General features: G+C 35.2%; 1 protein-coding gene across 25 annotated transcripts in view; it reads left to right on the top strand.

The window, feature by feature from the left end:
- Positions 1 to 18,429, top strand: part of LOC138755198 (CLIP-associating protein 2-like) — a 378,019-nt gene that overhangs the window by 293,849 nt on the left and 65,741 nt on the right. For all 25 annotated transcript variants that reach the window (XM_069920727.1, XM_069920718.1, XM_069920728.1 and 22 more), the window contains 2 exons: positions 36 to 114; positions 14,496 to 14,636. In XM_069920727.1, coding sequence (XP_069776828.1) covers positions 36 to 114; positions 14,496 to 14,636 — 220 coding nt within the window. The remainder of the gene's footprint in view (positions 1 to 35; positions 115 to 14,495; positions 14,637 to 18,429) is intronic.

The following is an 18,429-nucleotide window of genomic DNA, read 5'->3' as shown; positions in this document are numbered from 1 at the left end:
ATAAGCTAATAACACCTCTAAAAATTATTTTGCAGAGAGTCTTTCCCCAATGACCTTCAGTTCAATATTTTGATGAGATTCACAGTTGATCAGACACAGACTCCAAATCTGAAGGTTAGTCATAGAAAGAGATGTTCATTGGATTTAGTGGTTGTAACTAAATAACGTGATATTTTGAATACTTCTGTGGAATATGGATTTTTCACACTTGGCCCATAGTCTTCTCTGCCTTTGGCAGTTCCTTTCTTTCTTTTTCAATCTTTTTATGAGTTTTAAAAAAAAAATCAGGTTACATAGATATAATGTTCAGGTAAAGATAAAAGAGAATTATAGACGATAAACAATGGTAAACAAGATACATATGATCTATGTTACTGATTTTTTTTTAAAAGGAAAAAAAAATATCTATTGCTAATATAATTTCTAACCCCAACCTGAGCAATGCTGGCAAAGTCAGGTGTAAACTACTAATTTGATATTATTAGGTTCAAAAAAAGGAAAGGAAAAAAAAAATAATTGATCTATAAATTTTGAAAATAGATGAAAAAGGAACCCCAAAGATAAGAAAATTTAATACTCTTTGTAATAGTTGATCACCTAATTTTCTCTATAGAGCTAGATGCGATCAAATCCAAAATCATTGTGTATGGACGGGAGGGACAACATTGTTCCACCGCAGCAAAATGAGCCTCCTAGCAATTAGGGAAGTAAAAGTGAGTACATGGGATTTTTTTTTTTAATAATTTTTTTTATTTTTCTCACTATGAACCATATGAACCAAAATATGTGCAAACGTTTCTCATTAAATTTACACAGTGGTCTTTTCTCCCCTTTTTTTTCCCTTTTCTCTCCCTCCCCTCTACCCACCCCCCTCCAAAACCCATAAATATTCAACAGATACAATACAATAAAACCATAAAACAATATCTTCACACAAAGGAAAATAAACAAGAAAAATGCATCATCTATTTATTACACATTGAATCTAGTCATTTTGTCGTCTTATCATTTTCATTCTTATTTTAGGGGATGGAGGTCCGTAGGCAAGCTCTATCTGATATGTTCCATATATGGTTCCCAAATTTGTTCAAACATTGTGACTTTATTTTTTAAATTAAATGTTATTTTTTCCAATGGAATACACTTATTCATTTCCATGTACCATTGCTGTATACTCGTACTGTCTTCCATTTTCCAAGTTGACATTATACATTTTTTTGCTATCGCTAAGGCTATCATAATGAATTTTTTTTTTGCACTTTATCCAATTTGAGGCCTAATTCTCTACCTAAAAGAAATATCTCTGTTTTTTTTGTTATGTTATTTTTTGAAATTTTATTTAGTATCTGATTTAATTCTTCCCAAATGTATTTACGTTCATAAATGCCCAAGTTGCTTGTAATGTTCCCATTTCCTTCTTACAGTGAAAACATCTATCCGATAATGTTGAATCCCTTTTTTGTAACCAATTATACTGTATCATGCATAACCTTGTGTTTATTGTATTCTTCATAATTCCAGAACATAACTTTTCCCTTACTTCATTTTTTATCTTAGATCCTTTTCCCACTTCTGCTTAGGTTTATAGTTTATTTCATTTTCCTTATCTTGCAGCTTTATGTACATGTTGGTTATAAATCCTTTGATTAGCATTGTGTCTGTAATCACGTATTCAAAGCTGCTTCCTTCAGGTAATCTCAAGCTGTTTCCCAATTTATCCTTTAAATAAGCTTTCAGTTGATGATATGCAAACATTGTACCATGAGTTATTCCATATTTGTACTTCAACTGTTCAAATGTTAATAAATTATTTCCCAAAAAAACAATTTTCTATTCTTTTGTTTCCTTTTCTCTCCCACTCTCTAAAGGAAAGGTTGTCTATTGTAAAAGGGATTAGCGGATTTTGCATGAATAGTAATTTTGGTATTTGATCGTTCATTTTTTTCCTTTCTAAGTGGATGATCTTCCATGTATTAAGTAAATGATGCAATACTGGTGAGTTTTTATATTGCACCAGCTTTTCATCCCACATAAAGTATATGTTCCGGTACCTTTTCCCCTATTTTATCTAGTTCTATCTTAGTCCAGTCTGGTTTTTCCCTTGTCTGGTAAAAATCTGATAAATACCTTAATTGTGCTGCTCTATAATAATTTCTAAAATTTGGTAACTGCAAACCACCTTGATTATACCTTTCTGCTAATTTATCTAATTTACCCTTGGATTCCTCCCTTTCCACAAGAATTTCCTTATTATTCTCTTTAGTTCCTTGAAGAATTTTTCTGTTAAAGGAATTGGTAACGTTTGAAATAAGTAATGTATCCTTGGGAACACATTCAGTTTACCCTCCCTATCAACGTTAGCGGTAATTCTTTCCATTGTTCTAAGTCTTCCTGCAATTTCTTTATTAGTGGCTGATGATTTAGTTTGTACAAGTGGCTAAAGTTATTATCTAACCTGATCCCTAGGTATCAGATTGCTTGTGTTTGCCATTTAAATGGTGATTCTTTTTTTAAATTCTGTATAGTCTCCATTGCTCATTGGCATCACTTCAATTTAATTTACGTTGATCTTGTACCCCGATATTTCTCCATATTCCTTCCATTTCTTATGTAATTCTTTTACTGATACCTCTGGTTCTGTTAGGTATACTATGATGTCATCTGCAAATAAACTGATTTTATACTCCTTCTCCCTTTTATTTAATTTTCTATTCTTATCAGTTCTGCCAAAGTTTCTGTTGCTAAGGCAAACAATGAGGGGGATAGTGGACATCCCTGTCTAGTTGACCTACTGAATTTAAAGTGACTCAATACATATCCATTTACTGTTACCTTCACCAATGGTCCATTATACAATGCTTTAATCCAATTTATATATTTTTCTGTTAGATTGAACTTCTGTAATACTTTAAATAAGTAATTCCACTCTACTCTGTCAAAGGCTTTTTCTGCATCTAGAGGAAAGGCCACTGTTGGCATCTTATTTCCTTGAACTGCGTGGATTAGATTAATAAGTTTGCAGACATTGTCCGCTGTTGGTCTTTTAATAAATCCAGTTTGATCTTGTTTGACTATTTTAGGTATACAATTGGCCAATCTGTTTTCTAATAATTTTGCTATTATCTTATTGTCTGAGTTAAGTAGAGATATTGGTCTATATGATGCTGGTATTAATAGATCCTTACCCGTCTTTGGATTTATAATTATTGCTGTCTTAACATGAATCTGGCAAGTTTTGTGTTTCTTCTATCTGGTTCATTACTTCCTGAAGAGGAGGAATTAATAACTCTTTAAATGTTTATAGAATTCTATTGGGAATCCATCCTCTCCTGGTGTTTTATTGTTCGGCAGCTTTTTTAATATATCGTGTACTTCCTCTATTTCAAATGGTTTTATTAGTTTGTTTTGTTCCTCTTCTTGCATTTTCACCAGTTCAGTATTAGCTAAAAATTACTCTATTTTATTATCTCTCCCCTCATTCTCAGTTTGATACAATTGTTCATAAAATTCCTTAAAATTTTCATTAATCTCTGTTGGATTATATGTAATTTGTGTGTCCTTTTTCTTGATGCCAGTATCATTCTTTTAGCTTGTTCTAAGTTGCCAGGCTAATATTTTATGTATTTTTTTTTCCAGTTCGTAATACTTTTGCTTTGTTTTCATTATGTTCTTCTCCACCTTGTACATTGTAATGTTTCGTATTTAATTTTTTTGTCTGCCAATTCTCTCCTTTTTGTTATACCATCCCTTTGTACTAATTCCTTTTCTGTACTTACTATCTCCCTTTCCAACTGCTCTATTTCCCGATTGTAATCCTTTTTCATCTTAGTCACATAACTTATCATCTGCCCTCTAATGAAAGCTTTTATTGCATCCCATAATATAAATTTGTCTTTCACTGATCCTGTGTTTATTTCAAAATATGTTTTAATTTGGCGTTCAATAAACTCCCTAAATTCCTGTTGTTTAAGTAGCATGGAGTTCAACCTCCATCTATATGTTCTTGGTGGGATGTCCTCCAGTTCTATTGCTAATAATAAGGATGAATGATCTTATAGTAGTCTAGATTTATACTCAGTTTTCCTAACTCTCCCTTGAATATGGTCTGGCAACAAAAGCATATCAATCTTGAATAAGTTTTATACTGACTCGAATAATATGAAAATTCCTTCTCTCTTGGGTGTTGCCTCCTCCATATATCCATAAGTTTCATTTGCTGCATTGATTTAACCATAAATTTGGCTACTTTATTCTTTTTGCTTGTCTTTTGTCAGTTTTATTCCAACATTGGATCCAAATTAAGGTTTAAATTCCATCCTATCAATATATTTCCTTATGTGTCTGCAATCTTCAAAAAATATCCTGCATAAACTTTTGATCCTCCTCATTAGGTGCACATATATATTGAGCAAATTCCAAAATTCTGAGTACATCTGACACTTTATCATTACATACCTCCCTGCCAGATCTATTATTTCCTCCTCTATTTTGATTGGTACATTTTTGTTAACTAGTATGGCTACACCTCTAGCTTTTGAATTATAGGATGCTGCCGTTACATGTCCTATCTAGTCTCTCTTTAATTTGTTATGTTCCACTTCAGTCAGATGCATTTCCTGCACAAATGCTAAATCTACTTTTTCCTTCTTCAATAAATTTAGTAGCCTCTTCCTTTTAATTTGGTTATGTATTCCATTAATGTTTATAATCATATAGTTCAGCATGGCCATCTGATATCTTGCATACACCTCTTTTCCACCTCCTTGCCATCTCCATCCCCCTTTTCCCCATTTTCATCTTAGTTTTCTCTTATTACACTTAATGAACGACAATACATTTAAGACATGAAGTACCCCCGCAGTTCCCACATCCACTAATACCTTAACCCCAAAAGTTCCCCCCCTCTCTGAGTTGCCCCATATCCCATACTGGGCAATCACAACTCCACTTTTCATTTGGATTGCGATCTTGTTCATAGCGTCAACTGATTTTGCAGTGATGGTTATTCTCCCTCTATCCAGCCCTCTCCAGAAAACACTTTTTTTAAACGCATATAACAAAGCTCTCTCTCTTCTTCCCCCCTACTCCCTTCCTTCCCTTCTCTTTTCCCTCTTTAGTTCTTCACATATACATTGTTTTTACATCTTTATATATACTTTATCGCCATTCTTCATTCTTGTTACATCTCTTCTCCTATCCTGCAAATGTTCTGCGAATTCTTGCGCTTTCTCTGGATCCAAGAACAGTCTGTTTTGCTCCCCGGGTATAAATATTTTAAGCACAGCTGGATTTCTTATCATGAATTTGTAACCTTTTTTCCATAAAATCGATTTTGCTGTATTAATCTCCTTCTTCCTCTTTAAGAGTTCAAGACTTATGTCTGGATAAAAAAATATTTTTTGACCCTTGTATTCCAATGGTTTATTCTCTTCTCTAACTTTATTCCTTGCCCGTTCCAGTGTATTTTCTCTTGTCGTGTATCTCAAAAATTTTACTAAGATGGATCTTGGTTTTTGATGTGCCTGTGGTTTTGGAGCTAATGCTCTGTGTGCCCTTTCTATTTCCATTTCTTCCTCCATTTCTGTCATTCCCAGGACCTTCGGGATCCATCCTTTTATAAATTCCTTCATGTCTGTGCCTTCTTCACCTTCCTTCAGGCCCACTATTTTTATGTTGTTTCGCCTACTATAATTTTCAAACATATCAATTTTACAACTCTTGTGTCTCTTTAACTTTTCTGTCACTTTCTTCCAATTTTTCTCTTAAGAAGTCATGGAAGTCATTTACTTCCATTTCTACAGCTGTTTCCCGCTCTTCCACATTCTCTACTCTTTTCCCTATTTCTGTCATGACCAGTTCTAACCTTTGCATTTTATCTTCTGTTCTTTTCATTTTCCTTTAATTACATTAAACTCTAATGACAACCATTCTTTTAATGATCTCATTTGCTCTTCAGAAAAGACTTTATCTATATTCTGATCATCAGTTTTTCCTTCTATTTCTCTGTGAAGATCTTGGTCGTCTTCTTCCTCTTCTTCTGTGTCTGTATCTGTGTTTGTGTCTTCTTCTTCTCTTCTTTGTGTCTATTTTCTCTTGTATCCTGATGAGCTGCGTGTATCTCTTTGTCGAGCCTTTTCTTGCTGGGTCTCTTTTTGCTGGTCCTCCCCTCCTGGGCTGTTCGTCTGTTGTGCTTTCTGATGTTGACCTTCATATCGGTCATCTTTCCATCTATCTCCCTCGTCTGTTTCATCGCTCCCACTTCTGCTGCCTTCCTCGTCCTCCAGCTGAGCGCCCTGGTTTCAGGCGTCCCTCAGCTGCTCGCTCTTTGACAGCCCGCTCCTCTGCTGAGCCCCCCTCCCTCCAGTGTCCTCTTTCTCCTTTGATGTGCCTTTGTTGTGCACTTTTGTTTGGCTCTGAGAGCCATTTTTGTAGTGCACAGGCTGGTGGGTCGCAACTCCGCAGGGCAGATACTGACCTTGAGGGTTGGGTGCTACTCGCCACCACAGCGTCCTGTTCCTTCTTGCAGGTAAGGTCTTCCTCTTTCTTCTCCGGCAACTTTTCTACTTTTTTTCCAGTTTTTACTTTTTCCTTCTTGGAAGTGATCTTCTTTCTCTTCTCTGTATCTTTATCTTCTATTTCTTGTACTCTATTTCTGTAATGCTTTGCTTTTTCCTATTCTCCTGGATAGGGCTGGTTTTCCCAACCGGCCACTACTCCAACACGTGACTCCTCCCCTGAGTACATGGGATTGAGATGGAATCAAAATTAAGTTCATTGGTCCACTCACTCCAAAAATAGCAATAGAAGGGTGCAGAGAGAGAGATTTATATTTAGAATTAAAGACAGTGTTCTAAATACTTATTTCCAATAGTTACAAAAGGAGGGGCATAGCCAAAACATACGATATAAAGTACCCTCCTGAGTTGAACATTTAGATGATATATTGGGATCAAATTTAGCAAATTGAACTTTGGAGTCATGGGCCCTATGGACTACTTTAAATTGTAATAAGGAATGTACATGTTTCAAAATTAGAATTCCATTTGTCTTCAGCAAACAGTTCTTCAAAGTCAAATTCCCAAACTTCCTTAATGTTAGATAAGGAGCTATTGCTAGATTTTAATAGTAGTTCATAAAGGCTTGAAAAGAGTCCTTTCTGATTTGGTCTAAAATTATATACTTCCTAGATAAGATTAAAATTGGCCTTGGGAAGCCTCAACATTAAGAAGCTCCTAATCTGTAAATAGCAAAACAAATAATGATTAGGTAATTTAAATTTGGCAGATGATTGCTCAAAAGAGGCAAAGTTTTGGTCTATATACAAATCCAAGAAAGATTGACGACCCAGCCTTGACTATTGAGCATATCCAATATCTTGGACCAAAGGTTTAAAAAAAAAGAAATTGCGTAAAATAAGACTAATTATTAAAAATCTGTGATAACCAAAGTGCTTTCTAAATTGGAACCAATATGCAAAGTGTGTCTAACAAGTTATCAGTTAATTTGGAGACCAAAAAAGGCAAAGGGACTCCAAGTATTGAAGTAAGAGAATGTCTTTTAATGGATTTAATCTCTAAATCAATCCATCTTGAGCCACCTGAATATTCATGATGATGTATCCAGATAATGATATATCTGATGTTTGCTGCCCAGTAATAAAGTCTCAGATTAGACAAACCTCCATTTTTATTATTTTGAAGGAATTTATTTTCAAACATGGATGCTTAATTTTTCCATATAAAAGAGGAAATAAGTGAATCTAATGAATCAAAAAAAGATTTAGGAGCAAATACTGGGACAGCTTGAAAAACATACAACAAATTAGGCAGAATATTCATCCTAATAATATTAACCCTCCCTATTAACAGTAGAAAATTTTCCTGAAACAAGTTCGTGATTTTTCTAGTAATAGTAATATCTTGATAGTTAAAATTATTTTTAACAACTTTAAAAGGGATGGAGGGTTCAAAAGAGCAGGAGGAATCCAAATGGAATATTTCAGTCTTCTGCAAATTCAATTTGTAGCCTGAGATTGACCAAATTGATTAAAAAGTGATCATATCTGTGGAATTGAACGGTCAGGATTGGATCTTGCAGAAGATCTTCAGCATAAAGAGATACTTTATGGATAATTCCTGTTCTTAGCCTTTGGCAGTGGTTTTCAAACAGCCCCCCCCCCCCCCAACTCACATTCCACCTTAAGCAATCCCTGTGCCATAAATGCTCTGTGATTAATAAGGGATTGCTTAAGGTGGTATGTGAGTGGGAAAGGAAGGTTGAGAACCACCCAATTGTTACTGAAATATTTTGCTTGAGAAAAATTGTCATTGACCCATTTCCTTTGGAGTTATGAAACCGTTCACACTCACATACCACCTTAAGGAATCCGTTACAAATCACAGAGCACTTATGGCATAGGCATTACTTAAGATGGCATGTGAATTTAGGGGGGCAGTTTGCAAACCACTGTTCTAACCCAAAAGTTTGTGGAGACCAGTCACTGAATTGATTGAAACACAGAAATGCTGGAGGAACTCAGCAAGTCTTGCAGCATTCATAGGAGGTAGAGATATATTACCAATGTTTTGGGCTAGACAGTGATTCTTTTTCCACTAATTTCTCCAGAAGTGTGTTCTATGTGCTCACCACTCTCTGGGTGAAAAGGCCCCCCCCCCCCTTAGTTCTCCTCAAAATCTTATTCCTTGAACTAAACCTTTGTCCATTAGTTTTTTTGTACTTCTAATAAAGGGAAAGGTTTCATGCAGTTGACTCTATCTCTACCCCAGATACTTTTATATACATCATTCATGTTTCCTTTTAACCTCCTCTGCTCCAAAGAAAACAGACCTCATCCCTCCAGTCTCCCCTCATAACTGAAAACTTCCATCCCTGGCAACATCCTAGTGAATCTCCTCTGCAGCCTTTCCAGCATTCTTATATCATTCTTACATTATGCAATCCTCCACTAACCTTTGTTTCATGTAGTTCAAGCATAACTTTCTGTAAATAGCAAAACAAATAATGATTAGCTAATTTAAATTTGGCAGATGATTGCTCAAAAGCTCTTCTATTCCATGTCTAGACTTTATCTTCGTGCACTGCTTTAGACTTGCAAGATAATATAATTTTTCTTTTTTTTTAAACTTTATTGAAAATTTTATGACATGAATAAAATAAAAATTACATTTAAAGAAATAATAAAAAATAAGATAATAAAAATTAGAATACTACATCATTAAACTACACAAATTAACCCCCCCAAGAATTATAACACAACATTAATCATCTAATTTAAAATTAGTCCAACGCTCCCCCCAAAATAAAGAGTGAAGAATTAATTAACAATATTGTAAATAAAATAGAAAAAACCCCATTTACAAAAAAAGGATAAAACTTAACAACAAAAAAAATTACTAACAATAAAAAAAATATCAATACTAAAATAATACCCTTAAACATATATTTAAATCAAACATAATACACGTATTTAACAAATGAAATCCACTTTAAAACTAAGTTCAAATATTAAAATCATATATCAACCACATATCTGTTATTCAAAAAAATCATAATTAATAATACATAAATACAGAATTTCCATTAATACCAAGTTTCCTTTATAATTCATCGAGAGAACAAAAACATCCCTTAGAAAAACAATCAGATGAACTTTTTATTCCCTTCCCCTCCCCTTATATAAAAAAAAGAAAAAAAAAAGAAAAATGTTCAAACTCTTATAAAATTCTCCATATTCTTCATTTATAACATCTTCAAAATTCTCTATCGAAATTAACTTAATTTTATTAAACTCTTCTCCCTCAATGTATTTGTACTTAATTTTCTTCTTTTTCTTCTTATCACCTTTCCCCTCATCTTCCTCTTCATCTAATTCAACATCCTCAATTTTTGACTTATTATCTTCTGTGACATCATCCTCTTAAAAAAGAAAGAAAAAAGAGAAAAAAACCCCCAAAAAAAAGAAAAGGAGAGAAAATAAAAAACCTCCTAATTCCCTCACAATTACAATCAGAAAACAAAAAGAGATAAAAAAAATTATTTATTTAAAAAAAAATAATAAAAAACCTTCATTTCTTAACCCAAAAATTAAAAAGAAAAAAAACAGGTCAGAGGTCACAACTACCTCCTCCCGTTTAAACCGCCCAAAGCGATAACTCCCCCAAAATATTGGGTGTGAGATAACTCACAGGTAGCTGATGACTTCTGGAAACTAGTGCCCACCCAGTTCCCTCTTCCAACTCCCATTTCATTAAACTATCATCATTATTTAAACTATTTAAACTCTTCTCAAAAAAATAGATAAAAGATTTATTTTTTTAAATCAACGTTACCACTTCGGTCACCATTGCTTCCATTTCTTTTAAAAAACTGGATCCCACCTTACATCTCTACTCTCTTTGGAGACCTTGAAGGACTACATCGTTCCTGAAACTGCATGATTGGTAGAGACTGAGATAATATAATTTTTCAATACAACCTTGGACCTTGCCATTCATGATATTTGTCCAAGCCTCATTCAGTACGATCAAATTGTATCACCTCAAATTTATCAGGATTAAACTCCATCAGCCATTAATCAGCCTTTTTCACAAACACAATAATCTCTGTTGCAAAGATTCTCTGTCAACAATTCTATCAATAATAAGTTATGTAACTAAGATGAAAAAGGACTACAATCAGGAAATAGAACAGTTGGAAAGGGAGATAGTAAGTACAGAAAAAGAACTAGCAACAAGGGACAATATAACAAAAAGAAGAGAATTGGCGAACAAAAAAATAAAATACGAAACATTACAAAAGTATAAGGTGGAGAAGAACATAATGAAAATAAAGCAAAAGTATTACGAGCTTGGAGAAAAAACACACAAAATATTAGCCTGGAACTTAAAACAGAACAAGCTAAAAGAATTATATTGGCATCAAGGAAAAAGGGCAAACAAATTACATATAATCCAATGGAGATTAATGAGAACTTTTAAGGAATTTTATGAACAATTACACCAAACTGAGAACGAGGGGAAAGATGATAAAATAGAAGAGTTTTTAGCTAAAATTGAACTGCCGAAATTGCAAGAAGAGGAGTAAAACAAGCTGATAAAACCATTTGAAATAGAGGAAGTACAGGATTATATTAAAAAAGCTGCCGAATAATAAAACACTAGGAGAGGATGGATTCCCAATAGAATTCTATAAAACATTTTAAGAGTTATTAATTCCTCCTCTCCTGGAAGTAATGAACCAAATAGAAGAAACACAAAACTTGCCAGATTCATGTAAGACAGCAATAATTACAGTAATACCAAAGATGGGGAAGGATCCATTAACACCAGCATCATATAGACCAATACCTCTCCTTAACTCAGATTATAAGATAATAGCAAATTTATTAGCAAACAGATTGGCCAACTGTGTACCAAAAATAGTAAAACAAGATCAAACTAGATTTATTAAGAAAAGACGAACAGCGGATAATGTCTGTAAATTTATTAATTTAATTCATGCAGTTCAAGGAAATAAGATGCCAACAGTGGCTGTTGCTTTAGACACAGAAAAAGCCTTTGACAGGTAGAATGGAATTATTTATTCAAAGTATTACAGAGTTTCAATCTACCAGAAAAATATATTAATTGGATTAAAGCATTATATAATGGACCATTGGCGAAGGTGCCAGTAAATGGATATGTATCGAACCAATTCAAATTAAGTAGGTCAACTAGGCAGGGATGTCCACTATCCCCCTCACTGTTCGCTTTAGCAATAGAACCATTAGCAGAACTGATAAGAACAGAAAATAAAATAAAAGGGATAAAAATAAAGGAGAAGGAGTATAAAATCAGTTAATTTGCAGATGACATCATAGTATACTTAACAGAACCAAAAATATCAATAAAAGAACTACATAAGAAATTGAAAGAATATGGAGAAATATCGGGGTACAAGATCAACGCAAATAAAAGTGAATAAAAGTGAATAAAAGTGAAATGAGTAATGCAGATTATACAGAATTTTAAAAAGAATCACCATTTAAATGGCAAGCACATGCAATCCAATACCTAGGCATAAGGTTAGATAATAACTTAAGCCACTTGTACAAACTAAATTATCAGCCACTAATAAAGAAATTGCAGGAAGACTTAGAACATTGGAAAAAATTACCTCTAACGTTGATAGGGAGGGTAAATTGCATTAAAATGAATGTCTTCCCAAGGATACAATATTTATTTCAAACGTTACCAATTCCCTTAACAGAGAAATTCTTTAATGAACTGAAGAGAATTATAAGGAAATGTTTATGCAAATAGGGGAAACCGAGGATAGCGTTAGATAAATTAACAGAGAGGTACAAACAAGGTGGTTTGCAGTTACCAAACTTTAAAAATTATTACAGAGCAGCACAATTAAGGTACTTATCAGATTTTTATCAGACAAGGGAAAAACCAGATTGGACTAAGATAGAGCTAGATAAAATAGGGGAGAAGGTACTGGAACATATACTTTATAAGTGGGATGAAAAGCTGGTGTAATATAAAAGCTCACCAGTATTGCATCATTTACTCAATATATGGAAGAAGATTCACTTAGAAAGGAAAAAGAAATGACCAACTACCAAAATTATTATTGACGCAAAATCAGCTAATCCCTTTTACAATAGGTAACCTTTCCTTTAGAGAATGGGAGAGAAAAGGAATTAAAAGAATAGAAAATTATTTTTGGGAAATAATTTATTAACATTTGAATAAACGAAGTACAAATATGGAATAACTCATGGTACAATGTTTGCATACCTACTTAAGCCTACTTAAAAGATAAATTGGGAAACAGACTGAGATTACCAGAAGGAAGCAGCTTTGAATGTGTGATTACAGAAACAATGATAATAAAAAGATTTATAATGAACATGTACATCAAGCTGCAAGAGGAAAATGATGAAATAAGCTATAAACCCAAACAAAAGTGGGAAAAAGATTTAAACATAAATAAAAAATGAAACATGGGATAAGTTATGCTCTGGAACTATGAAGAATATAATAAACACAACGTTACATATGATGCAGTATAATTGGTTCCACAGGTTATATATTATACCCCAAAAGTTTTTTAAAAAAATGGGATCCAACATTATCATATAGATGTTTTCACTGTAAGAAGGAAATGGGAACAACAGTACATGCAATTTGGGCATGTGAGAAAGTGAAAAAGTTTTGGGAAGATTTAAATCAGGTATTAAATAAAATCACAAAAAGCAACATACCAAAAAATCTAGAGATCTTTCTTCCGTAATATAAGAAGTAAAGAATTAGGCCTCAAACTGGATGAAGCGCAAAAAAGATTTATTATGATAGGCTCAGCTGTAGCAAAAAAATGTATAATGTCAATCTGGAAATCAGAAGAGAGCCTGAGAGTACAGCAATGGTACATGGAAATGAATAAATGTATTCCATTGGAAAAAATAACATATAATTTAAAAAATAAAGTCACATTATTTGAAAAAATTTGGGAACCGTACATGGAACATGACAGAGAGGGCTTGCCTTGGACCTCCACCCCCTAAAATGATAAGAAGACAAAATGACTTGATCCAGTGTGTAAAAGTAGATGACACAATTTTCTTGTTTATTTTCATTGTGTGATGACATTATTTAATGGTTTTATTGTATTGTATATGTTGAACGTTTAATGGGGTTGAAGGGGGGAGGGAAGGTGGGGGGAAAAAAGGGGAGAAAATGCCACTGTGTATATTTAAGAGGGAAATGTCTGTATGTATTTTGATTGATATGGTTCACAGTGTGAACATTTTTTTTTAATCTTTGCAACTTACAGATCATGTCTCCACATCCAAAATATTCAAGGATTCCAACACCAATCTCTGTGTCACAGCACTAATCACAGGAATCCAATTAGAAAAATAACCCACCACTATTATCCTCTGCCTCCTATTGCCGAACTATCTTGGGATCCAATTTGCCAACTTTCTCTTGATCCCATGGCCCCTCACTTTTTGGACCAATCTCCCATGTGAGATCTTGTTATAAGCCTTAATGAAGTGCATATAAATCATACCAACTGTACTGCCCTGATGAACACAGTTTGTTTCCCCCACAAAATATTCGATCGGATTCGTCAGACAAGATCTGCCTTTAACAAAGCCATGCTGGCAATATCTGATCAGTCTGTGCCTATCCAACTGAACATTAATCCTATCCCTCAGTTTTTTTGTCATTTATTTCTTATTACTGATGTTAGGCTCAGAGGTCTGTAATTGTTAGGCTTTTCTTTGCTGCCCATCTTGAAAAGGGCCAGGTTTGTTGTCCTTCCAATTGTTCGATACCTCACTTTTTACCAGTGATGATTTACAAATCTTGATTTTGTTTTCTGAGGCTTGCTTATCTGTCTTGATTTTGATTCTATAAATTATAAGGGGGCAATATATGAGAGGGAGAAAGTTGTATCAGCAGTCTTTGCTTTTTAAATTGCAGGTGAAAGTGGCCATTTTGAAATACATAGAGACTTTGACCATGCAAATGGACCCAGCAGACTTTGTGAATTCCAGTGAAACACGATTGGCAGTATCACGAATCATAACATGGATAGAGCAAAAGAGCTCCGATGTCAGAAAGGTACCTGCTTCAGCTGATTTACATATCGTATTATTTTCTTGGTCACAGACTAAATGATTGAAATAAAATGTACTCCCATAATTTATTTTTATGGTACCTCACAGTTGTCACAACATACACAATCAATCAGTTAATCTATTCATGTTCTCAGTTAGCACTATTAAGAAAAGGTTCAATGTGTAATGGCAAGATCTACAAGAAACAAAAGCCTGCTAAAGTTTTCTACGTGCACATGTTTTAATTGTACCAAACTTCTCTGATTTTTTTCAAAATTACTCATGTCTATACTTTTATGGAGCACACATGTACATTTTTTCGTTTCTTATGCAGTATGTAATAATCACATAAAATAGAATATAAAATAAATATGTACAATTATTCTGGAATAATTTACATAGTTTATTTTTAAGAGACCCATGGTTTCGTGATATCATTCATTAATCTCATCATCTGCAGGAAGAAGCTATTTCCCAGCCTGGCAGTCCTGATTTTGATGCTCCTGTACCTTCTTCCTGAAGGATGGTTGGGATCCTCAATCCTTCTTTGAGCCCAATTTAAGCAATACTCCCAGTGAATATTGTGAATCAAGGAAAGGGAGACCCCAGTGATCTTCTCAGCCATTTTAATGATCCTCGGTATTTGCCAAGTTGAAAAATGTACTGTTACGAGCCCACAGGACCCCAAAACCCAGCAGCAATAGATATTCACCAAGACAAATGGTTACTTAAACAAAAGTTGCTTTTAATTATCTTTAAACATGAAAACAGAATCACACTTTAACTTATCAGTATTAACTTAACTAACCTAACTTAAACCCCTTCTAGTTCTAAGCGCACGTGTATGTAATGTGTGTATAGTTCAGAAAAGTTATTTCATTCACAGTCCAATCTCACTTCTCATTCCTCCAAGTTCACTGGTTGCAGGCAATTCTTATACAATGCACAGAATTTAACATTTATGAAGTTCACCAGGCTTTGATGCTTGAAAGGAAAATGGTTACCGCTCAGAAAGGTTCTTGTTGGATTTCAAATAGAGATTTATTGTTCACTGGATACCCACAACTCATTCCTTGCAACCAGCCACTTCAGTGACTTGCTGAAGAAATTTACCCCATCAGGGTTCTCTTTCAGGTCACCACAGAGTTCCTTTTGTTTTGCTTATTTCAAATGAAACATTAGGCAGCCAGTCCTCCTCATGAATGAACAACAAGGGCCTTGACCAGGCAGAACTAAGCACTCACAACCCGTCTTCCAAATGGGGTTTTCCAGAAGCTTTCCAGCTTGTCCTTTTCCACTCCCAGCTGCTGCTGCTGCTGTCTATAGCACTGCAGAACTGAATTATCTCTCTCTCTCAGAGAGAAAGCCTGTTTTACTCTCTCTGCTTGCAAAACCACATGACCCTCAGAACAGCAAGTTCCACCCCAGACTGCCTGCGGCTCCGATGAGTTCTTTCATCTGTTGCCTTTTTGTAAACAACAATCCATGAGTGAAGTATCTTGGGCACTCTCCAAAGCTTTTGCAAAGGCTCTTGGAGCCGGACTGTCTAGCAAGAGCAGAGCTCCAGTATTTTAAATAAGATCTGTTTTAAAGTGTTTGTATGTGACCCACCCTAAAAAAAACCTGCCTCTGCAGACATATAGCATGGATTGCTCCACATAGCCAACAAAAAAATAGGCATAGCTGGGACCCATGCGGGGACCCTTTGACTTGGAGAAAGTGGGGTGAGCCAAAAGAGGTTATCGAGGATGGGAACACGTTTGCAAGGCGGAGGAGGGTGGTGGTGGAAAGTGACTGGATATTTTGATAAAAATGGAATGAAGGGCTTTGAGACTTTCAGTGTGGGGATGGAGGTGCACAAAGATTGGATGTCCACCATGAAAATGAGGTCCTCAAGTGCAGGGAACTCGAAGTTTTCTGTATCTCAGTTACAACAAAACTTTTTCTCTCCTTTGACTTTTTTCAATTTATATTTTCTGCAAACATGTTGTCTGTCTTGCCCTCAATAAGTTTTCAGTGATCCCACCCAGTCAACACAACCTGAGTGGCATCCTTTTCGACACAGTATAATAGATTTGTGGAGCAAACTGCCTGAGGAAGTGTTAGAGGTGGGTACAATTCGAACAATTAAATGACATTTAGACAAGTACATGGACAGGAAAGGTTGAGGGGGAAATGGGTCACACAGAGCTAAATGGGATTAATTTAGGTAGACATCATAGTTGGCTTGGATCATTTGGGCTGAAGGGCTTGCATGATCAATTTCATTCATCTTTTTTTGGTTTCCATGCTGTCACAGATATTCTCTTTATTTTCTCCATCCTTTCCTTTCTCAATAGCAGCTTGTCTTCTAAATGTTACCAGTTTTGAACAAGGGTAATCAATCCAAATAACATAACATATAACACAACATAACAATTACAGCACAGAAACAGGCCATTAGGCCCTTCTAGTCTGCACCGAACCAAACACCCCTTTCTAGTCCCACCTCCCTGCACAATGCCCATAACCCTCCATCTTCTTCTCATCCATATACCTGTCCAACCTTTTCTTAAATAATACAATTGACTCCGCCGCCACTATTTCTCCCGGAAGATCATTCCACACGGCTACAACTCTCTGAGTAAAGAAGTTCCCCCTCATGTTACCTCGAAACCTCTGCCCCTTAATTCTTAACTCATTTCCTCTTGTTTTAATCTTTCCTCCTCTTAACGGAAATAGTCTATCCACATCCACTCTGTCTATCCCTTTCATAATCTTAAATACATCTATCAAATCCCCTCTCAACCTTCTACGCTCCAAAGAATAAAGACCTAATCTGTCCAATCTCTCCCTATACTCTAGATGCTTAAACCCAGGTAACATTCTGGTAAACCTTCTCTGCACTCTCTCCACTCTGTTTATATCCTTCCTATAATTAGGCGACCAGAACTGCACACAGAACTCCAAATTAGGCCGCACCAACGTCTTATACAATCTCAACATCACCTCCCAACTCCTATATTCAATGCAATGATTGATAAAGGCCAGCATACTAAAAGCCTTCTTCACCACCCTATTCATGTGAGTTTCTACCTTCAGGGAACGATGTACCGTCACTCCTAAATCTTTCTGCTCTTCTGTATTCCTCAATGCTCTCCCATTTACCACGTATGTCCTATTCTGATCCTTCTTACCAAAATGAAGCACCTCACACTTATCACCATTAAATTCCATCTGCCATTTTTCAGCCCACTTTTCTAAGTAGCCCAAATCCCTCTGCAATCCTTGAAAACCTTTTTCATTATCCACTATTCCATCTATCTTAGTATCGTCTGCATATTTACTAATCCAATTCACCACCCCATCATCTAGATCATTAATGTATATAACGAACAACAATGGGCCCAATACAGATCCTTGAGGTACACCACTGGTCACCGGCCTCCAACCTGACAGTCATTATCCACTACCACTCTCTGGCCTCTCCCTTTCAGCCAATGTTCAATCCATTTGACTATCTTAAAATTTATACCTAAAGACTGCACCTTCCTAACTAACCTTCCATGTGGTACCTTATCGAAGGCCTTACTGAAGTCCATATAGACAACATCCACTGCGCTACCCTCATCCACATTCCTAGTCACCTCTTCAAAAAATTCAATCAGATTGGTCAAACATGACCTTCCTCCCACAAATCCATGTTGAGTGCTCCTGATCAGACCCTGTCTATCCAGATGTTTATAAGTACTATCTCTAAGAATTTTCTCCATTAATTTACCTACCACAGACGTCAAACTTACAGGCCGATAGTTGCC

Source organism: Narcine bancroftii, chromosome 2, assembly GCF_036971445.1.
Source record: "Narcine bancroftii isolate sNarBan1 chromosome 2, sNarBan1.hap1, whole genome shotgun sequence".
NCBI classification, from domain to species: domain Eukaryota; kingdom Metazoa; phylum Chordata; class Chondrichthyes; order Torpediniformes; family Narcinidae; genus Narcine; species Narcine bancroftii.
Note: the sequence above shows the minus strand (reverse complement) of the source record. Positions and strands in the feature narration are given on the sequence as shown.